Source organism: Rhinopithecus bieti, unplaced genomic scaffold (genome assembly GCF_001698545.2).
Source record: "Rhinopithecus bieti isolate Rb0 unplaced genomic scaffold, ASM169854v2 scaffold_11508, whole genome shotgun sequence".
NCBI classification, from domain to species: domain Eukaryota; kingdom Metazoa; phylum Chordata; class Mammalia; order Primates; family Cercopithecidae; genus Rhinopithecus; species Rhinopithecus bieti.
The window spans coordinates 276266-302261 of record NW_016806932.1 but is presented as its reverse complement, the minus strand read 5'-3'; the positions used below and the strand labels follow the sequence as shown (position 1 = coordinate 302261).

The 25996-nt window shown below is 39.8% G+C and overlaps 1 protein-coding gene and 1 long non-coding RNA gene across 2 annotated transcripts; both read left to right on the top strand.

Annotated features, from left to right (window-relative positions):
* The first annotated feature begins 3347 nt into the window (after nt 1-3347).
* On the top strand, nt 3348-19224 carry LOC108533827 (putative uncharacterized protein C6orf183). Its single transcript, XM_017878764.1, has 5 exons — nt 3348-3422; nt 5978-6142; nt 9716-9788; nt 10041-10151; nt 19114-19224. The coding sequence occupies exons 2-5, from the start codon at nt 5997-5999 to the stop codon at nt 19222-19224; spliced, it is 441 nt and encodes a 146-aa protein (XP_017734253.1). The 5' UTR covers nt 3348-3422; nt 5978-5996.
* Nucleotides 19225-19231: 7 nt separating this feature from the next.
* LOC108533807 (uncharacterized) lies at nt 19232-25565 on the top strand. The gene is made up of 3 exons (XR_001886822.1): nt 19232-19307; nt 21573-21730; nt 25485-25565. It is a non-coding gene; the product is annotated as an uncharacterized LOC108533807 (long non-coding RNA).
* The last annotated feature ends 431 nt before the right edge of the window (nt 25566-25996 follow it).

Below are 25996 nucleotides of genomic sequence, written 5' to 3'. Positions count from 1 at the left end.
GTGGAATCATACTAGAAACCATAACAGAAAGAACCAGTTTTAAATAACCTTTATATCAAAAAAGAAATCATAATAGAAATTAGAAAATATTTAAAATATAATGAAACCACAACATTAAAAACTTCTGTGATGTAGCTAGAATAGTGCTTAGAGGACAATTTATAGCATTAAATACATTACACGAGAGGTTAAAATTATTGATCTAAACATCCATCTCAAGAACTGGAAAAAGAAAAGCAAATTAAACTCAAGATAGTAAAAGCAATGATCTAAGTTAGGTGAGCAGAAATCAGTAAAAGAAAAGGCAGACATAAATAACCTAGAGAAAACTCAATAATACTGGTTCTTTGAAAAAATTGGTAAAATTGGTAAATCTCTAATAAAACTGATCAAGATAAAAGCACAAGTACAAGCTGGGCATGGTGGCTCACGCTTGTAATCCCAGCACTTTGGGAGGCCAAGGTGGGCGCATCACCTGAGGTCAGGAGTTCAAGACCAGCTTGGCCAATATGGTGAAACCCTGTCTCTACTAAAAAATAGAAAAATTAGCCAGGTGAGGTGACACCTGCCTATAATCCCAGCTACTCAGGAGACTGAGGCAGAAGAATCACTTGAACCTGGGGGGCGGAGCTTGTAGTTAGCCGAGATTCTGCCACTGCACTCCAGCCTGGGTGACAGAGCAAGACTTTGTCTCAAAAAAAAAAAACAAGTACAGAAACTACGAATATCAGGAATATAAAAGGAGACAGCACTACACATTTTATAAATGTTGAAAAGATAAGAAGCTTAAAAGGACAACATCAAGAAAGGGAAAGGATGACCCACAGAATGGAAGAAAATATTTGTAAATCATATATCTGATAGGGGACATGTATCTAGAATATATAAAGAACTCTTACAACTTCATCAATAAAATACAAATAATCCAATTAAAAATGGGCAAAGGATCTGAATGGACATTTCTCCAAAGAAGACATACAAATGGCCAATAAGCACGTGAAAATTTGATTGACATCATTAGCCCCAGGGAAATGCAAATTAAAACCGCAATGAGATACCACTTCACACCAACTAGTATGGCTTAAATTAAAAAGACAGATAGTAACAGGTGTTAGCAAAGCTGTGGAGAAATTGGAATTCTCTCATATGTGGCTGATTGGAATATAAAATGGTACAACCACTTTGGAAAACAGTCTGGCAGTTTCTCAAAGGTCAAACATATTTACCCTGTAATTCCACTCCTACACATATACTCAAGGGAAATGAAAACAGATGTACACAAAACCTTGTATATGAATGTTGATAGCAGTGTTATTTATAATTGCCCCCAAATTGAAACAACCCAGATGTCCATCAGTTGATGAACAAATAAAATGTAGTACAGTTGTTCAATGAAATATCACTCAGCCATTGAAAATGAATGAAGTGCTGATACATGCTACAACAAGGATGAGGTTTGAAAACATGCTAAGTGAAAGAAGCCAGTCACAAAGGACCACATATTGTATGGTTCCGTTTATATGAAATGTTCATATAAATCTGTAGAGACAAATCTGTAGAGACAGAAAGTCAAGTAGTGGTTGCCTATTGTTAGGGAGAAGAGGTAGCTTAGAGAAAAGTGAGGAGTGGCAGGTAATGGCAAAAGGGTTTCTTTTTAGTGTAATGAAATGTTCTAAAATTGATTATGGTCATGATTGCACAACTCTGTGAATATACTAAATAAAAAGCATTGATTGTGCATTTCAATCAAAATTCGTCTACTTAGATGAAATGTACTTATGTATCAAAATGTTCTTTTAAAAGTCTTAATAAAATGAACACAAAAATAAATAAAAAATTGAATAGTTATATAGCTGTTTAAAAAATTGAATCTGTAATTGAAGTCCTCCCATACAGAAAACTTCAGTTTACTATATTTCAGAAATGACTTATTCCAAACATTTAAGGAAAAATATAGTAATTATAAACATTCTTCAGAAAATAGAGAGCACTTCACAACATGTCTTGTGAAGCCAGCATAATCTTGATACCAAAATCTGACAAAACATTATAAGAAAATGACAGGCCAATGTCTCTCATGAACATAAATACAAACATTATAAACAACATAGCAGAAAATTGAATAAACTTTTCTATAAAAAAAGATAACAAATTATGACCAAATGGAGTTCATTCTAAAAACACAATTTTGGATTAACTTTTGAAAATCTGTGAAATTAACCACATTAACAAATATATGAGGGAGATCACATGATTAATAGATGCAGAAAAAGCATTTGACATAATTCACCCTTTCAAGAAAAAATTAAAATAAACCTCTCAGCAAACTAGAAGTAGAAGCAGGTTATTCAACTCAGACCATCAAATATATTTATCTCATGTCCCCCATGTTCTATAGACACCATGAAGGGAAAACACTAATGTGTTTATCTGAACAATGCCTGGGGGATGATGAAGCAGACTTGGAAGGAACCCGGGCCGTTGAGTGCCCGTTTAGTAGTGGGGCTGCTCTACAACCCTGGACCATTTACATTAGCACCGTTAGGTTAGAGAGACTTAAAAGATCTTTTTTCTTTGATTGATTGATTGATTGATTGATTGATTGGAGATAGAGCCTCACTCTGTCACACAGACTGGAGTACAGTGGTACTCACTGCAACCTCAGCCTCCCAGGTTCAAGCCATTCTGCCTCAGCCTCCTGAGTTGCTGGGACCACAGGCATATGCTACCACCTCCGGCTAGTTTTTGTATTTTTAGTAGAGGTGGGGTTTCGCCGTGTTGGCCAGACTGATCTCGAACTCCTGGCCTCAAGTGATCTACCCGCCTCAGCCTCCCAAAGTGCTGGGATTATAGGCGTGAGTTTGTTCTTTTAGCCACTGGTGATGGTGTCTTTTTGTTACAGTGGCTTAGCCACACCCCTATTAATGCAGAAGCTGGCATGTAATTTGAAAGCATAGATGATTTGAAAGCATAGATTTGAAAGCATAGATGATTTGAAAGCATTTGATGATCAAGATGACTACACATCAAAAATGTTTACCCAAGAAGGTTACAGTGTGTCTATCTGTGCAGATCAATAAAGAGAATTGGATTGGCCCACAGTGATATGGGACCAGTTTGTTTATCAGTTTAAATTCTGGCATTTGCTAGAATAAAAACAATTGTTTTATTTTGGTACGTATCACATTATCAAGTTTTGGGAGCCTTTTAAACACTTGAAGCTGTGCTGATTTATATATTTTGATGAGCTTAACCATTTACATTTATTATAATTATTGTTACATTTGAAATTAATTCTGCCATACTTCGTTTTGTTTCCCCTCCCCCACTTTTCTTACCTTCTATTGCAGGAGTCCCCAGACCCCAGGCCATGGACTTGTACTGATCAGTGGCCTGTTAGGAACTGGGCCACACAGCAGGAGGTGAGTACAGGCAAGTAAGCATTACCATCTGAACTTCCTCCGGTCAGATCAGTAGCAGCATTTAGATTCTCATAGGAGCATGAACCCTATTGTGAACTGTGCATGTGAGGGATCTAGGTTGCATGCTCCTTGTGAGAATCTAACTAATGCTTGATGATCTGAGGTGGAACAGTTTCATCCTGAAACCATCCCTCGTCCCGGCCACCCGCTGCTTCCCATCCGTGGAAAAATTGTCTTCCACGAAACCAATCCCTGTTGCCAAAAAGCTTGGGGACCACTGTTTATTGGATTTAAAAGTCCTATCTCACCCCTTACTCCCACTACTTTGGGAAGCTCTAGGATGCATTTCTTTCTCTCTCTCTCTCTTTCTTTCTTTCTTTCTTTCTTTCTTTCTTTCTTTCTTTCTTTCTTTCTTTCTTTTCTCTCTTTCTCTCTCTCTTTCTTTCTTTTTTTTATAGGTACAGATATTTTTATTATTTTTTTATTTTTATTTTTTCCTTTTTTTATTATACTTTAAGTTCTAGGGTACATGTGCACAACATGCAGGTTTGTTACATATGTGTATATGTGCCATGTTGGTGTGCTGCACCCATGAACTCGTCATTTACATTAGGTATATTTCCTAATGCTATCCCTCCCCTCTCCCCACACCCTACTACAGGCCCCGGTGTGTGATGTTCCCCACCCTGTGTCCAAGTGTTCTCATTGTTCAATTCCCACCTATGAGTGAGAACATGTGGTGTTTGGTTTTCTACCCTTGCCATAGTTTGCTCAGAATGATGGTTTCCAGCTTCATCCATGTTCCTACAAAGGACATGAACTCATCTAGGATGCATTTCTATTCTTTTACTAATCGCCTTGAAACTTTTAAAATAGTTACTCAGTATTTCTCTTCTAAACATGCCTGCTTTATCCCCATCCAAGCCTGCTGTAACCACACATTGAACACCCCCAAACCTTGCTCAAGCTGATCTTACTATTTTTGTCTTAAATTTTAACCACTTTTAAATGCATAAAATTATGTGTGATATGTAATTATGAATGACAAATAATTAGATGTACTTATTTTTAAAAACATTATTGAAGAAATTCTCTTTTCTCGCAATCTCTTTTCTAAGACTACATGAGGTCCCAGTGCTTGCCTGACACATGGTAGGTTCTCAATAAATGAAGTACACCTCCTATACCCCTCCACGTAAACAGTTGTCTCTTTAAATCTAGACATGAGTGCTCAGCAGGCATGTATTTCTCTGGGTTGGATTCATTTCATGGACTGTTGTCAAAGACTGACCCCTTTATGTTAATTTTCTGAATACTGTACTTGACTGTGTTGCAAGCTAAACAGTACAGGATTAAATGTTCTCATTTCTGAGCTGTGAAGTGTTGAAACTAATCAAGTAATGAAGGCAGAATGTCTGTCCTGTGGGAGAATAATCAGGCAGTCTGTGTTGTTCCCACTCTTGGCTGCCAATTGGAATGCAGCTGTTAAGGCAGTTGTTTAACTGTTCGTCCAACTTGAAAGGACACTGCCAAATGGCAAATATTTTCTATAACAACATTTTACTTTTGCTAAGAACAATAACAGTGCATTTTATTGAGCTCCAATGGCATGCCAAACATGACAGATTTATTACTAGGCAGGTTCACAACCTGGACTGAACATAGATGCTCATTTCCATTTTTAATATATTTAGAAAAAGAATAAATAGGCTCCCAAAGGAAGCCTCTACACAAAACATCTCTACAGCTTAATTATTTGTTGAAATGACAGCATATTAACTTGAGAAAATGAAATATCTCGAAAGGAAAGATGAGAACCTAGAAATATCAAAGGAAAAAAAGAAGGTTTAAGTATTATAAATCTCTCTAATGTGGCCTAAGTGAGACTTAACTCCTACTTGTCCAGGACAGGTGAGGGCAGCAGTAACACAAGGAAATACGTCATCTGTTGAATCCCCTGCAATTTATGGGTCCCAGGACTTCTGAGTCATGCAGTTAATCTACATTGTTAATGAGAATGTTGACACTAAGTACTTAACAAACAATTATGTCGAATTTGACAGACTGTGAACCAGGTGAGGTGGGGTGGGAGGTTATCAGCTGTTATTTAATGGTAAAACCTGTGTGCTAAATATAGGCAGTCAAAATTAAGAAAACACATTCAAATGCAAAAGTACAATTTTCTATTAGAAGTCAGCAATAACTGCCACTCACAGTAGTTAGTGTGTAATCCCCACAAACATTTATCAAGACTGCAGAGGTGAGGTGTTGAGGGGAGGTGCATTTTCACTTATTAAACCCCAATAGCCAAAGCTGAAGCAGAGATGTTTTTGAAGGTGAACTGGGTTAATCAAAGGCATGACCAGTGGAGATTCTGATTGACTTTTTCTCTACTGTTTACTAGATGTTAATTAAATCACAAATGACAACAGTCTAATAGCAAAATGCATGCATTTCTACAGAGTCCACATGATTTCTTGCACAAAGATAGACAAAGTTCCACATACTGGGTAATGGTCACTGAGGGCATCAAGCTTTGTGATCCTCTTTTTCAGGGATACAGAAAAACAGCAAATGCAAATCATGGATGAAATTTATAAGATCACTTCCACAGAAAGGGTCCAGCTGTTGGAGAAAAAACTGGCTGTGCAACTGACTGAACTGAAGTCTGAGATAGAAGAGCAGGGAGCTCTTCAGAGAACAACTAATCGAGTTTACAGGTAAATAGTGGCAGTGAGAAGGTGTGACCTTCAGCGCCTTTACTCCCCACTCTCACTCCATAATCTCCATCAGCACCCTTTCTTCTTTTTACACGGACAATTGGCATTATCTCCAGTTCAGACAGATAGTATATAATAGCAGTTTCAGGTACCCATTTCTAACCTGATTGCTGCCTCTAAGATTCTTCTATATTCTAGATTTGTTAAGACAGATCCAAGCAAAAGTCTTACCAAAGAAAATGTAAAAGTGTTTTTACATGTTAACTAATGTTATTGTCTTAAAATTACAGAAGCTATAATACAAATCATACTCAGTGAAAGGAGATCTCATTTTACCCAATAATATTTTAATTGAATTTGACCTTGATTTTGTTGAGAAATTTAAAAGCTGAAATAATGGTAGGCATTTGGTAATACATTATGCAAAACAATGTTCTGTGAGTGTTACCAGCACTGTGGATTCTTGCTCTCTGCCAGGATAGAAATCAAGAGAGATCACCAAACACAGCAGCAAAGGAAAGTTTATTCAGCTTGTGCACAAGGGAGCCGGCACCAAGAAAGGAAAAGTAAAGAGCTGCTCTCCAAGGGTAGTGTGTGGGTTAGTTTTATAGGATCCTTTGATAGAGAAGGGTTACATCAGGGCATATATGGTGGGGGGACTGGGGTGCAGTTTCTAGTGCTCATGCAGGGGCTCAACATGCTTCTTCATACATCAGATGTAGCATTAGCATTTTAAATCTCCACCCAAGGCATTATTCTTAGCACAAAAATGAGGAAGGGGTAACTACAAGTTGAGTTTTAGTTCTAACTGCACATGTCGGGCTTAGTGGAAGTCTCTAGCCCCCCAAAGTAGGAACTCGCTGTTAATAACTTCTTGGGTCTTTTGTTACTGATTTGCTGAGAGTTGTGTAAGCTAGAGTGAGAGTGGCTTTTGTTCTTCTCCTTTAGAGCAGATCACAACAGGAAGGCAGCCAGCCTGTTTCATTAGGAGCTCTTCTATAGGTAAATGCTGCCAACAACAGCAATCAAGTTCTTGTAGAGAAACAAGAGACATAGATCAGGCCCTAATGACAAGTCTCATGGGCCCAGGACCTTCATATCCCTCTGTTTCTGTTACTGCCGCAACTGATCAAAAGGAGCAGTATAAGAACCCTGTTAGGTTGAATCATTGAGAAAATACAATATGGATGGTGAGAGGTTTGGAGAGGTCAGAAGATGCAGTAAGCAGGTGAATTAGTACTTCATTCCAAAGACAATTCTGAAGAACCAGCATTTCATATGTTTTTTAATTAGTATTTAAAACCATCAGGTGTCTGAAGCAAATCAGATTGTGTGATGAGATGGAAAGATCATGGAATCATGCAAGTCATAATTTTTCTCAACTTTGGTTTCTTTATTTGAAAAATGAGGTTAGTACCTTGCCTACCTACATAAGGTCATGAGGATAATGAAATAATGCATGTTAAAGTATTTTTAAAACAAGAAAACACAATGCAAAGATGGAGTGTTGATATTATTATGATTTAAATGTCAGAATGTCAGGCAAGTGACTCCCCAGTGTACACTGGGATAAGAAAGGCTTTCTGATGTCTCTTAGAATCGAGTGATGGGAAATCCTGGATTGCCTTATTTGTCTACTCCCCCAAACCACCCAACACTGCACCTGGAAGAATCTTTTAGTCTAACAAATGCTTCTTGAGCACCTTCTGTTTTCCAGGTGCTGTGCTAGGTTCTAGAGTCCAAGGAACATGGAAATATCCACTCCCGATAATCACTAACATTCTCATTCCACTAGACTGAAAAATCTATTGAGGCCTGGAGAACTGTGTGTCTTAATCATTTTCCCTTTTTTTTTTTTTTTTTTTTGCATCCTTTCCCTCGTTTCACTCCACAAACCTAAGACTTTGCAGTGGTTAAGTGTTTCATAAATTCTTGCTGAATGAATAAATGAATGAATGGTGTTGAATTAACAATGCTTGGTGAATATAGCAGTAAATCTCTTTTTGCAGGTTGATATACACACTACTTATGTTCACCAGTTTCTTCTGGGTCATTCACAGGCACTTTGAGGTTAACTGAGAGGAAAGACAAGATCCAAGTGAGACGGGGCTGGGTAGCTAAGCCCATGACCCTCCTCATCTCCCAGTATGCCAAAGATAAGAAGACCAGAGGGCAGGGGAAAGTTTCTTGTGTTTCTCTAACTACCTGGTAATAGCTGATCCCTTTTCTGGTTGGTTACTCATTCCTCACTGCCACAAGGCTGCAGCCAGGATTCAGAATCACAGAAATTATACCTTAGGTTTATTACTGTTTTTATTCTCAAATCCCTTTCAGAGCTCACCTCTTCTCCCGCCCCCTCCCCCCACCCCCCCATTAAAGCAAAGATATTAGGAGATAAGAGGGGCATTATCTCCAACTTCAGGGGTGGAAATTTGACACAATGTGTCTAAATGTGTTGCTTAGGCTCACTTGACTGATGGATTTCTTGAGTGTCAGCCTGGGGTTCTTTTCACAGAACCACTGCCTGTAGTGGGGGAAATTGCTGGCAAGTGTACAAACTTAACAGTGTATTTTTATCTTCCCTTAAAACTTATCTGGGAACTCATAGGGCCATATGAACAATATTAACCTAAATGTCACTGCTTATACCTCCTTCATAATCTCTAGGTGGTCTCCCACCTGTTTTCTAGACTACCTGCTGTGGCCCCTTACCAATGTCTGCAAAATACTATCTTGAGAAAGTGATGCTGGCATCAGGGTTGCTGTTTCCTGATATTTCCAAAGCTGCCAAACCTTGGGATATATCTTATCCCAAATGTGGAGCACTCTGCTGTTCCCAGCCCAGGGTCCCACCCCCTTACCAGGTGACCCCACAGCTTGTGCCTCCTTGTATCAGAGTCCATGGTAAAAACAATAGCTCCCTCATAACGGTGTGAACAGGAATCCACAAGGCTGCTTAAACAGGCACTTCTGCTATAAATGTTTTTCCTAGGAATCAATAATTTTCCTGAAGCATTAAGTTTGGTTAAAATGATTCCTGAAGTATTTCATCTTTGATATTTAAGAATCACTCCCACCCCCCAGCAGATAATTCATCAAGAACACAAAAATAAAAGCATTTTATTTTAAATTACACGATATTGGTTTTATGTGCCAGTTAGGGTGAAAGGGGGATCTGAGAGGCACAATATTTGTCAGAGATAAGGTTGCTGGAGTGAATACGGTCGGGGAAATAAAAAACCTCACCATTGTGTCCCTCCCTTTACTCTACAGTAGGAAATAGTGAGGTGAATCAAGGGTAGAACAAAATACTCTGTTTGTATGGGGAGGAGAGAGAAAAATTGGCCCAGGGAAAGGTTTAGCAAACATGCTAATCAAAAAAGATTCTAACCAAAACAAAAGGATGTGGCCTTTGCCACATAATTCAGTATATATTCAATAATTCACTATAATGTGATATACTTATTCAGAAATGAGCAGTTGTGAAGAGTTACAGATTAATCATGGCCTATCTATAATCTGGTCGATTACAGCTTTTGTAATTCTACTTATATTGCATAAATCTTTCTGCAGCTCTGTTCAAATGCCAAAGGATATTTATTACTTTAGAAGAGAGAGGGAACTGGCACTGAAGAAAACCTTACAGGTGAGTAGGAGAGTGGGCTATTTCAATACAACAATAAGTTTGATTTTTCTGATTGGTAACTTTTAGCAGAAACCGTTTATTTTTGCAGACAAACAGCTGATGCTATTAACAGTATTTATGAGAACAGGCCACTATTCAGCTTACCCCTGGATCAGAGCAGACCATTATTTCCTTGGAAAAGTCTGCTTTTGTGATACTTGAAATTTTACAGTTCTTTAATTTGGGATGTTAAAACTAGTTATTTGGATTTAGGTGGCCGAGTCGAAGTCCTTTGTTGTTCAGGCAGACATCATGCAGAGGGAGCTAGAGAGCTGCCTAAGAAGGGAGTACACCCCTGAAAATTTACCTTTGCTTCTGTTACAGGTAAGAGTGATATTGCAATTTGAAAAATTCATTTGAAATTTAGTAGAAATGTATGGGCAAACTGGCTTTCAGGTATATCCTTTCACTAGGGTAGGTTTTGTTTTTCTCGACATGTATAGTTTGCACAACTTGGCTAGTGTAAACGCTGCTGTCAGAGATCTATTTCATAGTTTTAAATTCAGCTTGAAGGCATAGAATAATTGACTGAATTTCTGCTAAATACTTTCTGTGTCGATTATGTAGGACAATATGACATTGACTAGGACAGTTCCAGCCCTTAAAAAGCTATTGGCTATGGCCAGGCATGGTGGCTCACGCCTGTGATCTCAGCCCTTTGGGAGGTTGAGGCAGGCAGATCACTTGAGGTTAGGAGTTCGAGACCAGCCTGACCAATATGGTGAACCCCTGTCTCTACTAAAAATACAAAAATTAGCTGGGCGTGGTGGCACATGCCTGTAGTCGCAGCTACTCGGGAGGCTGAGGCAGGAGAATCGCTTGAAACCAGGGGGCGGAGGTTGCTGTGAGCTCAGATTGAACCACCGCACTCCATCCTGGGTGACAGAGTGAGATTCTATCTAAAAACAACAACAACAACAACAACAACTATTGTCTAACCTAAAGAAGACATTTCTGGCTGGGCACAGTGGCTCATGCCTGTAATCCCTGCACTTTGGGAGGCTGAGGTGGGTGGATCACGAAGTCAGGAGATCGAGACCATCCTGGCTAACACGGTGAAACCCTGTCTCTATTAAAAATACAAAAAATTAGCCAGGCGAGGTGGCAGGTGCCTGTAGTCCCAGCTACTCGGGAAGCTGAGGCAGGAGAATGGCGTGAACCTGGGAGGCAGAGCTTGCAGTGAGCCGAGATCGTGCCACTGCACTCCACTGCACTTCAGCCTGGGCGACAGAGTGAGACTCCCTCTCAAAAAAAACAATAAATAAATAAAAAAAGAAGACATTTCTGAGAAATTTTATTTTATTTTATTTCACCATGTTGTTCAGGCTGGTCTTGAACCCCTAGCCTCAGTGATCCACCTGCCTTGGCCTCCCAAAATGCTGGGATTATAGGTGTGAGCCACTGCGCCCAGTCCTGGAAATTTCTATTAAGAAAATAACTCAAGACATGGGAAAAATAGTTTTCCATAAAGATTATTATTACAGCATTATAATAAAAGTAAAACATTAGAATTGCCTAAATATCCACCAATAAGATAAAGAGTTAAGAAAAACAGTATGGTACATGGTAGAATATTGTTCTGCCATTAAACATTTTTTATTGTTAAATTAAGTTTAGCTTAAAGCTGCCTTCTTGTAAGTTCAGAAACCTTGGTAAGGTTTCTCCCTACATAGTGACCTGTAACCTAACTGGACTGTAAATAGACCATAACCTACTCTTGTAACAAGTAACTGAATCTCAGCCAGTCACAGAAGTCATGCTTTAGCCACTTGCAGGCAGCCAACTGTTCAAAGTGTGTTCAAATAAGGCAAACACTGAGTTGTAACCAATCTGACTGTTTCTGTACCTCACTTCTGTTTTCTGTTACTTCACTTTCCTTTTTGTCCATAAATCCTTTTTCGCTGTGCAGCAACACTGGAGTCTCTCTGAACTTACTCTGGTTGGGGGGCTAGGAGGGCTGCCCAATTCATGAATTGTTCTTTACTTAATTAAACTCTGTTAAATTTAATTTGTCTAAAGTTTTTCTTTTAACATTAGCATAAGGAATTATTACATATGAAATGTTAACAAAAACTAATGTGTGTGTGTGTGTCATAATAATGGTCAAGTATGTATAGAAAAAAATCACTTGAAGGACTTAGACCAAATGTTAATGAATATTATGTTTGGATGGCAGGTTAATGAAGTTCCCCTTTCTACTTTTATATGTTTGCTACATTTTCTATAATAAGTATATATTATTTAGATTTTAAAATTCCTTGTTCTCTATTCCTGTGTTACGAGTTATATCTTACCTATGCATACAAATTAGTTCTTTAGCAATAGTTAATTCTTTAGTTAGGAATTAACTATTAAATTAATCACAAAGAAACAAAAGATATTGAGATACTATTTGCAAGTCAAACTGTCGTCATTGTTTTCATTCAGGATTCTCTTTCCCTATCATTTCTGGCATTTTTCATTCTTTTGTGGATATCATTGTTTCTCAATGGAGAGAGAGGAGGGGTAGAGATAGAAGATATTTTGTGCCCCAAGGGACATTTGGAAATGTCTGGGGATATTTCTTGTTGTCACAATTTGGGTGAGGGGTGTGATTGGTTGCTACTAGCATTAAGTGAGTAGAGGCCGGGGATGCTGCTAAACATTCTACAATTCACAGGGCAGTCTCTCACAATGAAGAATTATCTAGTCCCCAATGTCAATAGTTGCTGAGGTTGAGAAACTCTAGTATTATCTAAACTTCCATAGGATATCATTTGCCTTTTCTCCGAAGACTTTTCTTTAGCATTTCTAGTAGTTCAGGTTTGCAAGGGACAAATTCTCACAGCCTTTGTTGTTTTGAAAGAAGTATTTCCCCTTCATTTTGGAAAGATATTTTTGTTCAACATAGAATTCTGGGTTGGTGATTTTTTATTGCTTTAAAGATACTGCTCCATTGTCTTTTGTCTTTTGTCTTACATAGTTTCCTTTTCTCTCTCTTTCTCTTTCTTTCTTTCTTTCTTTCTTTCTTTCTTTCTTTCTTTCTTTCTTTCTTTCTTAGGTGACAGCTTTATTTTCACTGAGATTAAGTATACACATTTTTGCAATTAAGATTAATTATACAAAAAAATATAAAACATGCCATTTTAAAATAGAACTGTGGAATAGTTTGAATTTTTATCACTACTATATGTAAGTACACATGTTTATTCATAAGCTAAAAGGAAACTCAAATATATATCATAACAGGAAAGAGCACTTCACTAATTTAAGTGATTTTTTTTTTCTGTCAACCTCTAACCATTTGCTTACTTGAACTAATGTGATGTGGTTTTGCTGTGTCCCCACCCAAATCTCCTCTTGAATTGTAGCTCCTGTAATTCCCATGTGTCATGAGAGGGACTTGGTGGGAGGTAATGGAATCATGGCAGGGGGGTCTTTCCCTTGCTGTTCTTGTGATAATAAGTCTCACAAGATCTGATGGTTTTATAAAGGGGTGTTCCCCTGCACATGTCCTCTTGCCTGCCACCATGTAAGGCATCCCTGTGCTCTTCCTTCGTCTTCTGCCATAATTGTGAAGCCTCCACAGCCATGTGGAACTGTGAGTCAATTAAACCTCTTTCCTTTATAAATTACCCAGTCACATGTGTGTCTTTATTAGCAGCATGAGAATGGACTAATACAGTAAATTTGTGCTTTTAGAATGGGGTACTGCTGTAAAGATACCTGAAAATGTGGAAGCAACTTTGGAACTGGGTAACAGGCATAGGTTTGTACAGTTTGGAGGGCTCAGAAGAAGACAGGAAGATGTGGGAAAGTTAGAAACTTCCCAGAGACTTGTTGAATGGCTTTGACCAAAATGCTGCTAGTGATGTGGACAATAAAGTCCAGGCTGAGGTGATCTTAGATAGAGATGAGGAGCTTATTGGGAACTGGAGCAAAGGTGACTCTTGCTATGTTTTAGCAAAGAGACTGGTGGCATTTTGCCCTTGCCCTAGAGATTTGTGGAACTTTGAACTTGAGAGAGACTGATGTGGGGCATCTGACCAAAGAAATTTGTAAGCAGTGAAGCATTCAAGAGGAGAATTGGGTGCCGTCAAAAGCATTCAGTTTTATGGATGCACAAAGTTATGGTTTGGAATTGGAACTTACGTTTAAAAGGGAAGCAGAGCATAAAAGTTCAGAAAATTTGCAGCCTGATGTGGTAGAAAGGAAAAACCCATTTTCTGGGAGAAATTCAAGCTGGCTTCAGAAATTTGTATAAATAACAAGGAACCAAATGTTAATCAGCAAGACAATGGGGAAAATGTCTTTGGGGCATATCAGAAGTCTTCATGGCAGCCCCTCCCATCACAGTCCTGGAGGCCTAGGAGGAAAAAATGGTTTCCTGGGCTGGACCCAGGGCCTTGCTGCTTTGTGCAGTCTCAGGACTTGGTGTCCCGAGAACCAGTCATGGCTAAAAGGGATCAATGTAGAGCTCAGGCCATTATTTCAGAGGGTACAAGCCCCAAGGCTTAGCAGCTTCCCCATGGTGTTGAGCCTGCAGGTGCACAGAAGTCAAGAATTGAGGTTTGGGAACCTCCACGTAGATTTCAGATGATGTGTGGAAATGCCTGGATGTCCAGGCAAAAGTTTGCTGCAGGGGCAGAGCCCTCATGGAGAACCTCTGCTAGGGCAGTGAGGAAGGGAAATGTGAGGTGGGAGCCCCTACACAGAGTCCCCACTGGGGCACTGCCTAGTGGAGCTGTGAGAAGAGGACCACCATCCTCCAGACCCCAGAATGGTAGATCCACTGACAGCTTTCACCATGCACCTGTAAAAACTGCAGACACTCATCGCCACCCCATGAAAGCAGCCAGGAGTGGGGACTGTACCTTGCAAAGCCACAGGGGCAAAGCTGCTCAAGACCATGGGAATGCACCTCTGGCATCATCATGACCTGGATGTGAGTCATGGAGTCAAAGAGATCATTTTGGAGCTTTAAGATTTGACTGCCCTGCTGGATTTAAGATGTGCATAGAACCTGTAACCCCTTTGTTTTGGTCAATTCCTCCATTTGGAATGGGGATATTTACCCAATGCCTGTGCCTCCATTGTATCTGGGAAGTAATTAACTTGCTTTTGATTTTACAGGCTCATAGGCAGAAGGGACTTGCCTTGTCTCAGATGAGACTTTGGACTGTGGACTTTTAGTTAATGCTGAAATGAGTTAAGACTTTGGGGGACTGTTGGGAAGGCATGATTGGTTTTGAATTGTGAGGACATGAGATTTGGGAGGCACCAGGGGCTGAATGATATGGTTTGGCTCATAATCCTCAGCCACATCTCATCTTGAATTATAGCTCCCATAATTCCCACGTGTCATGGGAGGGACACAGTGGGAGGCAACTGAATCATGGGGGTGGGTCTTTCCCATGCTGTTCTCATGACAATAAGTCTCACGAGATCTGATGGTTTTATAAAGGGGTATTCCCCTGCACATGTCCTCTTGCCTGCCACTATGTTTTGCCATCTGTCTTGATTGTGAGGCCTCCCCAGCCATGTAGAACTGTGAGTCCATTAAACCTCTTTTTCTTTATAAATTATGCAGTCTTGTGTATATCTTTATTAGCATTGTGAGAGCTGACTAATACGTAATGTTTCCATGGTTCATCTTGGTCACTGGCATTGACCAGCAAAAATCTTTGCATTTCACAGACACGTTAAAATCTAAATTATCAACAAAATCCCAAGTAACTTTCTTTTTTTGATATTTTATTCTTTTTAAAATAATTTCAACTTTTATTTTAGATTCGGGGGTACATATGCAGGTTTGTTAACTTAACTGCCTACCAGAATAAAGTCCAACAAGCTCTAAATAACACAAAAAATCTGGTACTTAATAATGAAAGTACCTGGGCATATTGTGTAATGCTGAGGATTGAGGTACAATTGATCCCGTCACCCAGATAGTGAGCATAGTATGCAATAGGTAGTTTTTCAACCCCTACTCCCCTTCACTCCCTCCCCTCTCTAGTAGTTCCCAGTTTCTATTGTTCCCATCTTTATGTCCATGTGTACCCAAAATTTAGCTCCCGCTTATAAGTGAGAACATGCGATATTTGGGTTTCTATTTTTGCATTAATTCACTTAGGCTAATGGCCTCTAATTGCATCCATGTTGCTGCAAAGGACATGATTTCATTCTTTTTCATGGATATACATAGTTTTCATTTCTGATCATAGTGTATCATTTTATTCTTTGGCTGCTTTTAAGATTTTTTCTTAATGGTTTTTAGATATTGTATTATGATGTGTGTTGAACTTTTCTTTGTGTTTCTCTTGCTTGGGGTTGGTTGAGCTTCTTGGATTGTGTGTTTATTGTTTTCATCAGTTTTTGAAAAACTTCAACCATTATTTTTTCAAATATATTTTCTGCCTGCACTTCTCCTTCTGAGAATCCAATTACACATTTGTTAAATACTTCATATTGTTTCGTAGGTCATTAAGACTACTAATTTTCTTCAGTCTTTTTCCCCCTCAGTGCTTCATTTTGCATAGTTCCTGTTGCTATGTCTTCAGATTTATCAGCCTTTTCTTATGCACTGTCTAATCTGCTTTTAATCACATCCAGTCAATTTTTTATTCAGATATTGTATTTTTCATTTCTAGAAGTTCCCATCTGATTTGTTTCGATATTTTCCATTTCTTTCCTCATTATGTTCACATTTTCTTTTCTTGTTCTTTTTGTAAATTTTTTTCAGACAGAGTCTCACTCTATTGCCCAAGCTGGAGTGCAGTGGCTTTATTTCAGCTCACTGCAACCTCTGCCTCTTGGGTTCAAGTGATTCTTGTGCCTCAGCCTCCTGAGCTGGGATTACAGGCACACACCACCACACCTGGCTAATTTTTGTATTTTTAGTAGAGACAGGGTTTCACTATGTTGGCTAGGCTCATCTCAAATTCCTGCCCTCAAGTGATCTGCCCACCTCAGCCTCCGAAAGTGCTAGGATTACAGGCATAAGCCACCGTGATCAGCCTGTGTTCACATTTTCCTTTCAATCCTTGAGCATGCTGAGCATATTTACAATAGTTCTTTAAAAGTTCTTGTTGGTAACTTTCATCATCTCTGTCATTTCTGGGACTGTTTCTCATCCCTAATTTTTCTTTTGCTTTTGAATCATGCTTTCCTCTTTCTTTGCATGTCTAGTAATTTTTTTGAATGCTGAAAATTGTAAATTTTTCATTATTAAGTACCAGATTTTTTGTATTATTTAGAGCTTGTTGGACTTTATTCTGGTAGGCAGTTAAGTTACTTACACATCAGCTTAATCCTTTCAAGGCTTAGGGATTGTTGGAGCAGGTTTAGAATCATTACTCTAGGCATAGTTTATCCTTTCACTAAAGCTTTTGATGTCTTTACTGAATGTCCCAGATATTCAGTGAAAAGCCCTCACTCTAGCTGGTTGGACTTGAACATCTCTCAGCCTCATGTGAACTCGGAACTGTTCAGTTTACAATTCCCTAGTCAGTTATTCTTTGGACAACTTCCTGGAGTTTCACCTTCTACATGCTTGGCTTAGTATTCAGCAACAGACTGAAAGGGATCTTGATGCAGATTTCTAGAATCCTTTCTTTGCATGGCTTCCTTGTCTCCTGCAAACTTCAGCTGACTCAATTTTCCAAATTTCAGTTTCTCTTTCTTTAACTCAGAGAGATCACCTACTCTGCTTAGGATTCCCTTTCTTGCTCCGTGGCTCAGAAACTGCCTTCAGGTAGGAAACCAAGGTGATTGCAGGGCCTACATGATTTGTGTCCTTCTCGCAGGGACCAGAGTCCTGCACTGCCTGTTGTCCAATGTCAGAAAACAGTTGCCTTATATATTGTGTCCAGTTTTCTAGTTGTTTATGATAAAAGGGTAAGTCTGGTTCTGGTTATTCCATCATAGTCAGTATTATTTTTATTATCAGAAAGAAAATCTTTAAAAAATGAAACATTTTTAGGTATAAATAAAATTTCTGATCTGAGGTTAAAAGCTATAATCCTACCTGTAATGTACCTGTATTTTTCACTCATAATTTCAGTTTTTAATAAAAAATTTTAGGCTCAGCTTTAGATAACTTGACAGACTTTTATGTCACTGCTAAAATTGTTTGGCAACTGAGAAATTAGCTTACATCTATTGACTTGGCAACAGATCATAAAGACTTAGAAATATCTACTAACTTTATTTCAATTTGAATACTATCTTGAGCCAGACTTCTTTTTTTTTTTTTTTTTTTTGAGATGGAGTTCCACTCTTGTTGCCCAGGCTGGAGTGCAATGGCATGATCTCGGCTCACTGCAACCTCTGCCTCCCGGGTTCAAGCGATTCTCCAGCCTCAGCCTCCCGAGTAGCTGAGATTACAGGCACCTGCCACCATGCCCAGCTAATTTTTTGTATTTTTAGTAGAGACAGGGTTTCACTATGTTGGACAGGCTGGTCTCAAACTCCTGACCTCAGGTGATCCACCCACCTTGGCCTCCCAAAGTGCTGGGGTTACAGGCGTGAGCTACCACGCCCGGCCGATCCAGACTTCTTAATGTTATGGTCTTCATATAGAAAAATACATCTTTCCAAAACAACCAGAGACCGATTTTCCTCTTGTTAGTGTTATTAAGACTTATTCAATCTTCCTTCTCTAAGTGCTTGCTTTTCTTGTTGTTAAAGTATTACACAGAAAGAATTACCCAGCTGGCCCAGAGTAAATATTTACACATGCTTAGGTGGAAGAGGTTTTGCCAACACAGTAAGATCATGGAGCAACTTTATCCTCTTTACAAGGTAGGAAGTCTATGAACAGAACCTCTGGGCTATTTTTTATGTTGAAACAAAATGGCCAATAAGCTTGTCAGTTTTTTAAAAGTCACAGCTAAAGATAGAAAAGAAACTAATGGATGTGCTTTCTCGCCTCTTCTACCAATGGCAGAAGGTAATGGTAAAGGTAAACTGTTCTTAAGAATAAGATTTGAAGGAAGTTTTATATGAGAGGAAATGTATTTTTCTTCACAGACTTAGCTTCCTCAGCTTTAGGTAAAAAGTTCAGAAGCTGACTCCAGTTATGAGTATCCCTATGCACTGACTCTTTGCTTAGAGTCTGTCTCCTTCAAAGTCCTAAGAATATGACCACTGCCCTTATAAGTCAAATTCAGAATATGGAAGAACTTTGGGATTCAAAGAACCCCTTTGTTTAGACCCAAAACAACATTACCCTATGCTTGGAAGCAAATGATACAGAGCATAAGGCTTGCAAATAACCGAGTTCTATCTTTGTATCTCTCTGAAACAGAAACAAGTTGGCTACATTATGCAAGAGTACAATGATGCCCTTCAGAGAGCTGAAAGATTGTCTGTTGCTCGAGAAAACTTCCTCATGGGAAAAACAATCCTCCTAACTTAGTGACACAGGAAGATCTGACTATTTACACAAAGTGGTTAGTGTGCCACCTGCAGTCTCTCAGGACTGTTCACCAGTACCTGCAGGTATGTGAAGCACAGAGATGTGATGACATGGCACCCTTCCAGGGATGATCAGTACATTGTTTTCTCACATCTGTCACTTAGTTTTAGATTGTCACTGTTTCAGGACTCCACCTGCCCTACAAATGACAGAAACATAATGGGGTCACTGGATTTCTCTTTGAAACCTTAGACATCTTTCTCTTTTGTGACTTTATTCTACTGAAATAATTAATTTAGCTTTCTCAAAGATGTCTCTGTTGTACTATTTCATATTCAATCTGTAAGTTCTTGTCTTCATCATCTTGTTCAGGATTTATGCTCTCTGATTTAGATCCACTTTTTAAATATTAGGTAATGTTTAATGAGGGTCTAATATGTGCCAGGTACTTGTCCTAGGCATGCAGCAAAGAAACGGCCTTTGCTGAAAAGTAACTGGGTCCTCAGCTAGTAGGAAGATGGGTAAGTAAATATTCAACTGAAATACAATGAGTAACAAAGCATAGGATAAGTATAAGCATAGGGTAAAGAGAGTCACAGAGAGGCCCTAAGTCAGGCTAGAGGCGTCAGAAAGGAGTAACATGATCACATTTCCATTTTGGAAAGATTATTGTTTTTCTACACACATCTTTCCCTACTTCTCTTTGCCTTAGCTCAGAGACACCATCATCCACGGAATTGCCCAAATCAGAAACCTGGCTTCATCCTTTCCCCACACCCAGCCAGCCACTATGGGCTCTGCCTCTGATACATTTCTCACCAGTCACATGGTGTTATAATGATCTGCTTGTAAGTCTGGGTCTTCTAGTAAACCATGAGCTCTTTGAGGTTGTATCCTGTCTTATTCCTCTTTGTATCCCTAGCACCTCACAAGTGCCTTGTCCATTTTGGATCCTTGATCAAAGTAGACCTGTTTGGAGGTTAAGGCCACTCAGAGTCAGTAACAGTACTAGGTCTCCGAGCTCCAAATGTAGCCCCTCATCATTGGGCAGGTTACTGAGGCTCCACCTCTACTTCTGTTCTTCTCTCCCAAAGCACAGGGCTGCTCCTGAACCTGAGTCTGGAAGCTTCTGTGAGAATTGTGTTGATGTTTGGCCTCTTGGTCTTGCCCTTCTGTAGGCCCTTCAGTATTTGCCCATCTCCAAAGTGCTAAGTATAGCTGTCAATCAAGTCGCTGAAGTTGGTCAGAAAAATGAAAAGGTCTGTGTCAATGACATTGACCCTGACATTCAGGGTTCTGCATCTCCTGACCCTGTGGATACCAGCATTTCTGATAAGAAATTAGTCTTCTTTCCCCTCGGGTAATGTGGAGCAAAGAAGATTGTAATTTTAGACTTATGCTGGTTGTCCCGTGATCTTGCTAAAAATTGTTCTATATTCCAAAAGGTTTTATCTTCTTAATCGACAAGTCTTAATTTAATATTTTCAGATGAGAAAAAATAACAAACACTTTTTAAGACATGTTTTAATCTCTGTCTTTGTAATTAGCAAGTTAAGAGTGAGAGAAAAAAATGGACTTAAAGTCAGCAGTACTGGGCTCTAGGCTTCTTCCTGTCCTGGCCTCACTGTGGGCCTGAATTTCATCTCCTTGGCCCTCAATTTGGTCATCTCCATAATACACCTTTCAGAATCAGTGATCTCTAAGGCTCCTTCCAGTTTTCATATTACACAAATCTAAAATAATTTCTTCATCTGAATAAAATTAATGCAGTTTTCCTGCCCTTACCTTGTGTTATAGATGACTAAGAAACCTGATAAGATTTCTACTCTGAGTGACATTCTTGCTTGGATGCACAGAGTATCCTGGGAGTGCCTGGGAGAGGTAGCCAACCCCAGCTGTGGGGCATCTGAGAAGGCTTCTTGAAGGAGGGGAGTTCAAACTGGGTCCTTAGAGATGAGGGGGAGCTAGCTATGTGAAAGCAGCTGAAGGCTCTCACCTTCTTCTAATTTGTTGGATAAATTTATAAATAATGTTCTTCATTTACCACAAAATAGACAATTCTGCTCCAAGTCATTCCCCAAAAGGTCTGTTGGGTTTCTCCTGTAGGCTGTGAGATGGCAAGGAGTCCTTGCTGCCTCCTACAAAAGCCCAGCTCCAAGAATTTGTCAGATCCACCTGGCCAAGTAGGGTGCAGACTGTAAATTGCGGCAGAAAATGTTGACAAAGGAGCAGAATGGGCATCCCGTCAGTAGAGGAGCTCCTACTCCTAGCTGTCTCAAAGGACTCTCCATTTTCTCTCCCTGACAGTATTCACTGGTCTTAATGCTCTTGATTTTGGTTTTCCTCAGGGCCAATGAGAACAGAAGCTGCTTTTGTCCTCCCCCAACACACAACAGAAACAGGAGAACTGAAACCTCAGCTGAAGCTCCTGCTCTCCCATTTCGATATCCCATATGATGTGGAAGAGCTATGGGACTCTGCTAAGGAAATGGAACTTTTTTCCTTGGTATTTGATATACTCTTTCTTAATACAAATATAGGTGTTCATGAAAGAAAGCACTGCTATTTGCCACAGAGTTGCACCTTTTACTACCAACAATTGTTTCGAGAGTGATTATGTAAAGTAGTAATAGGTGCAGTTTTGATTAGCAGTTAGGAAAAGTTTCCTCTGTAAGAGTAATGGGACTCAAATAGTGAACCCAGAAGGATTTCAGGACTTGTTTTTCTGCAGAACTTAAAGCAAAAGTAGTGTACAGTCTATAGTAGATGATGTAAATATTTGGCAAATTTGCTTGGCAGGTTGTCAATTGGAGGGCAAAAAAGCCCTCCAATTCTCAAAATGTATTGCAATAGCTTTCCTTATTGACAAAATGTTTTATATTTAATAGAGGGTACCTTGTGTAGTGATGTTTAAAGTCATGCAGTCTTCTCTGCTATAACACAGTGTTGTACTTCCTGAAATGAAGACAACTCATATTATCAAAAGCCATGTTAAAACTTGTTTCAAAGGGGGCTGGGCATGGTGGTTCATGTCTGTAATCCCAGCACTTTGGGAGGCTGAAGCAGGGGATCACTTGAGCCCAGGATGGGCAGCATAGTGAGAACCTGTCTCAAACAAACAAACAAACAAACAAACAAAACTTGTTTCAAAGAGAATAGGACTATGGGTAGATAGCTTCAGATTTTAAAAAATATTTTCTTGAGATGGAGTCTTGTTCTGTCACCCAGGCTGGAGTGCAGTGGTGCAATCTCAGCTCAATGCAATCTCTGCCTCCTGGGTCCAAGAGATTCTCCTGCCTCAGCCATGCCTGGCTAATTTTTGTATTTTTGGTAAAGATGGGGTTGCCATATTGGCCAGGCTGGTCTTGAACTACTGGCCTCAGGTGATCTGCCCGCCTTGGCCTCCCAAAGTGCTGGGATTACTGGCATGAGCCACTGCACCTGGCCAAGCTTCAGATTTATAATAACAAAAATTTCAACAATAAAGATTTTTCTAGCTCTAGCTGTATATTATTTGCAAGTATACATATTTGCTAGGTAAAAATAAGAAACTGATGGATCCAAACAGGTAAAAATAAGATCTGAATAGTTTTGAATGCTCTTTATGTAAGAAGTAAGCTACTGTCTGCGCTATCACCATTTGCTTGAGTTTGAAATTTCACTTGCATTTCCATTTGTTCCAGCATAATTTTACCAGGATTTTGTGTGTGTGTGTGTAGAGGGTGGTGTTTTGTTTTGTTTTGTTTTTAGGCAGAGTCTCAATCTGTCACCTAGGCTGGAGTACAGTGGTGCAATCTCAGCTCACTGCAACCTCCACCTTCCAGGTTCAAGCAATTCTCCTGCCTCAGCCTCCTGAGTATCTGGGATTACAGGCATGTGCCACCACGCCCAGCTAATTTTTGTATTTTTAGTAGAGACAGGGTTTTACTACATTGGCCAGGCTGGTCTTGAACTCCAGACCTCAAGTGATCCTCCCGCCTCGGCCTCCCAAAGAGCTGGTATTACAGGCATGAGCCACTGCTCCTGGCCCAGGATGATTTTTATTAGTATGTAACACAGACAGCCTCTTTAAGCTCACTGGAACCAGTGGTATCACATGTCCTCTTGTTTCCTTGAAGGTGATGATGTTTAGCTTTTGCCTTTCTTTTCATGCCACCAGCAGCACTATCTCCAGGAGAGTGTTTCTGTGGGAGTGTCCTCACCCTTATTATCATCAAGGATTATGATAGGCGAAACACCGAATCAGAATATGATGGTGTTTAAGAAGAACCAAAAAAAAAAAAGGTTAATTATAGCCCAGGAGACTGTTATTAATGATAAACGAGAGAACACAAGCCTGGCGGAGCACTCCAACAAAGCCATGTTGTTCCCAAAAAGCAGCTTGTCTCCTTTTTACAGTGATAATTTCCACTTTTAATTTTCTTACAACAGTATTAGGTGAAATACTAATTGTGTTCCAAGATAACCAATCATATTACATCAACTTTTTTGCCTAGGAAGAGTTCCTATGTTTAGGTGCTGTTTATTCTGATACTCTAATGCCTGAGAGCAGGGTCAGCAAACTACAGCCCTCGCCTGTTTTCTTAAAATAAAGTTGTTTTGGAATACAGCGGTCTTAGGTTCGTTCAGGCTGCTCTAGCAAAACACCATAAACGGAGTGGCTTCTAAACAACAGAAATGTATTTCTTACAGTTCTGGAGGCTGGAAAGTTCAAGATCAAGGTAGTCTGATGTCTGGCGAGGGTCCACTTTCTGGCTCATAGGTGGTGCCTTCTTGCTGTGTCCGCAGATGGTAGAAGGCAAGAGTCTCTCAGGCTTCTTTTATAAGGGCATTAATCCTATTCGTGAAGACTTAACCTTCATGACCCAATCACCTCCCCAAATTCCCATCTCCTGATACCATCACTTTGGGTTTAGGATTTCAACACATGAATCTTGTGGGGACACGAACATTCAGACCCTAGCAACAGCCATGCCTATTCATGTATGTATTTTCTATGGCTGCTTTCACACTACTACAGCAGACTTGAGTAGTTGTGACAGAGACCTTGTGGTCAGTAAAGGCTAAAATACCTACGATCTGGCCCTTTAAGAAGTTTGCCGACCCAGTCATAGGCCAGCACTATCTCACTGAACTTACAGAAGCGATGGATGTGTTCTGCCTTTGCACTGTCCCATGTTAACCACTAGTGACATACACTAATAGTTATCTGAGCACTTGGAATGTGGTTAGTACAACTGAAGAACAAGATTTCAAATTTTATTTAATTCTAATTAATTAATAATGTTAAACAGCCACATGTGGCTAGGGGCAACAGCATTGGATAGCACAACCTCAGAGGTAGCAGCGTTATTACTAGAAGAATCTTCAGCTCTGTGACTCACAAATTTGCTCACTCATTCCAGAAACCTTTGTTGACGCCCTAGTATGTGTCAGCACTGTGGTAGGTTCTTACTGTGTGTGTACATGTGCACGCATGAGTGGTAAAATAACATAACAAAATTTACCATTTTAGCCATTGTAAGTGTTCAGTTCAGTGGCATTAAGTACACTCACGTTGTTGTGTGGCCACCACCTTGTGGTGAATTCTTGACATTCATAGTCTATACCCTGAATAGGGCTCACCATGTAGTGAGGAAATCCTGACACAACATGGCAAGTACAATGATAAAGGTGCCACCACAGGGGCCCACCCTGGAGGGGGAAGAAGGAATGTTCAGCATTTTGACAGTAGGAATCGATGTTGTAGAAAGCACTTGTAGCCTCAGTCTGAAAGTAAGCTATGAAAGGAATAGGTTGAGATGCCTTAAAGAGTTTAACAGGTTCTAGCATCTGGACTCCTCTCTAGCCACATCCTTGTCCGGCCTCTGAGAGCAGGATTTATTTAATCCTTAGATAGTCTATAATAGTTTATTGGGTGGTCGGAAAAAGTGAATGCATTTCCAAAGGTAGACAATTTACTTCTCACTTATATTTAGGTTCCAGTTCAAAATATATATAAATAAATACATTAATATATTTCCAATCGCTGGAGCAGACATTCAGAACAGGTAATACACACAATTATGGTAATGAGCTGACTGAGAACGTGTGCCACACAGGTATACCCATTTAAGGTCTTGTCACTGTCACAGAGTCATGTTTTATAAATTAGTTTGATTCCAAGGCTATTTCAAAGACAATCAGTAGCTGTTTTTGAAATTGCCCACTCTCTGAGACTTTTTTTTTCTGGGTTCCACTTCTCGCTTCATCCTGTTTAGGTTTCCCAAAAATTTCAAAGCATCTTCATGGAGCAACAGAGATTGCAAATGTTTCCGGACTATGAAGCTGGAATAGCTAAAGCAGATAATTTGGGTTTGGCAGGACCCAGAATGACCCTGAAAAAGAGAGCCAACTGGATTTCCTTCATAAAGGTAAGGAGACTCGTGGTGATAGTCATCTATCAGTGATGTCAGCAGTGTCACAGTGTCATCTAAGCAGGCAACCTGGCAGCACCAGGTTTATGTGGTCCCTGTTGTCCTCTCTCCTTAGTGCCCTCAGCAAACTGTCCTCTTTGACTAGGGGAGACGCTTCCGGGTCCTCAGTTGAGGCAACTCAGAGAACCTGGCCTTATGTGCCACACTCTTCCAGCTCTTTGCCTGCCTTGGCTCTATGTCGAAGTTTGCTATGCTGATCTGCCTTCCCTGAAGGTTTTCCAGATGCCTGTACCCCACTCTAATGGGCCCAAACTCCCTGCTTATTACTAGTGATCTCAGATACTTGGCAAGAGCTA

Coding starts and splice junctions, on each gene's coding strand:
- LOC108533827 (XM_017878764.1), top strand. CDS start 5,997: ATGCAAATCATGGATGAAATTTATAAGATCACTTCCACAGAAAGGGTC. Junction 6,143..9,715: donor ACAACTAATCGAGTTTACAG/GTAAATAGTGGC, acceptor ATCTTTCTGCAG/CTCTGTTCAAATGCCAAAGG. Junction 10,152..19,113: donor TACCTTTGCTTCTGTTACAG/GTAAGAGTGATA, acceptor TCTCTGAAACAG/AAACAAGTTGGCTACATTAT.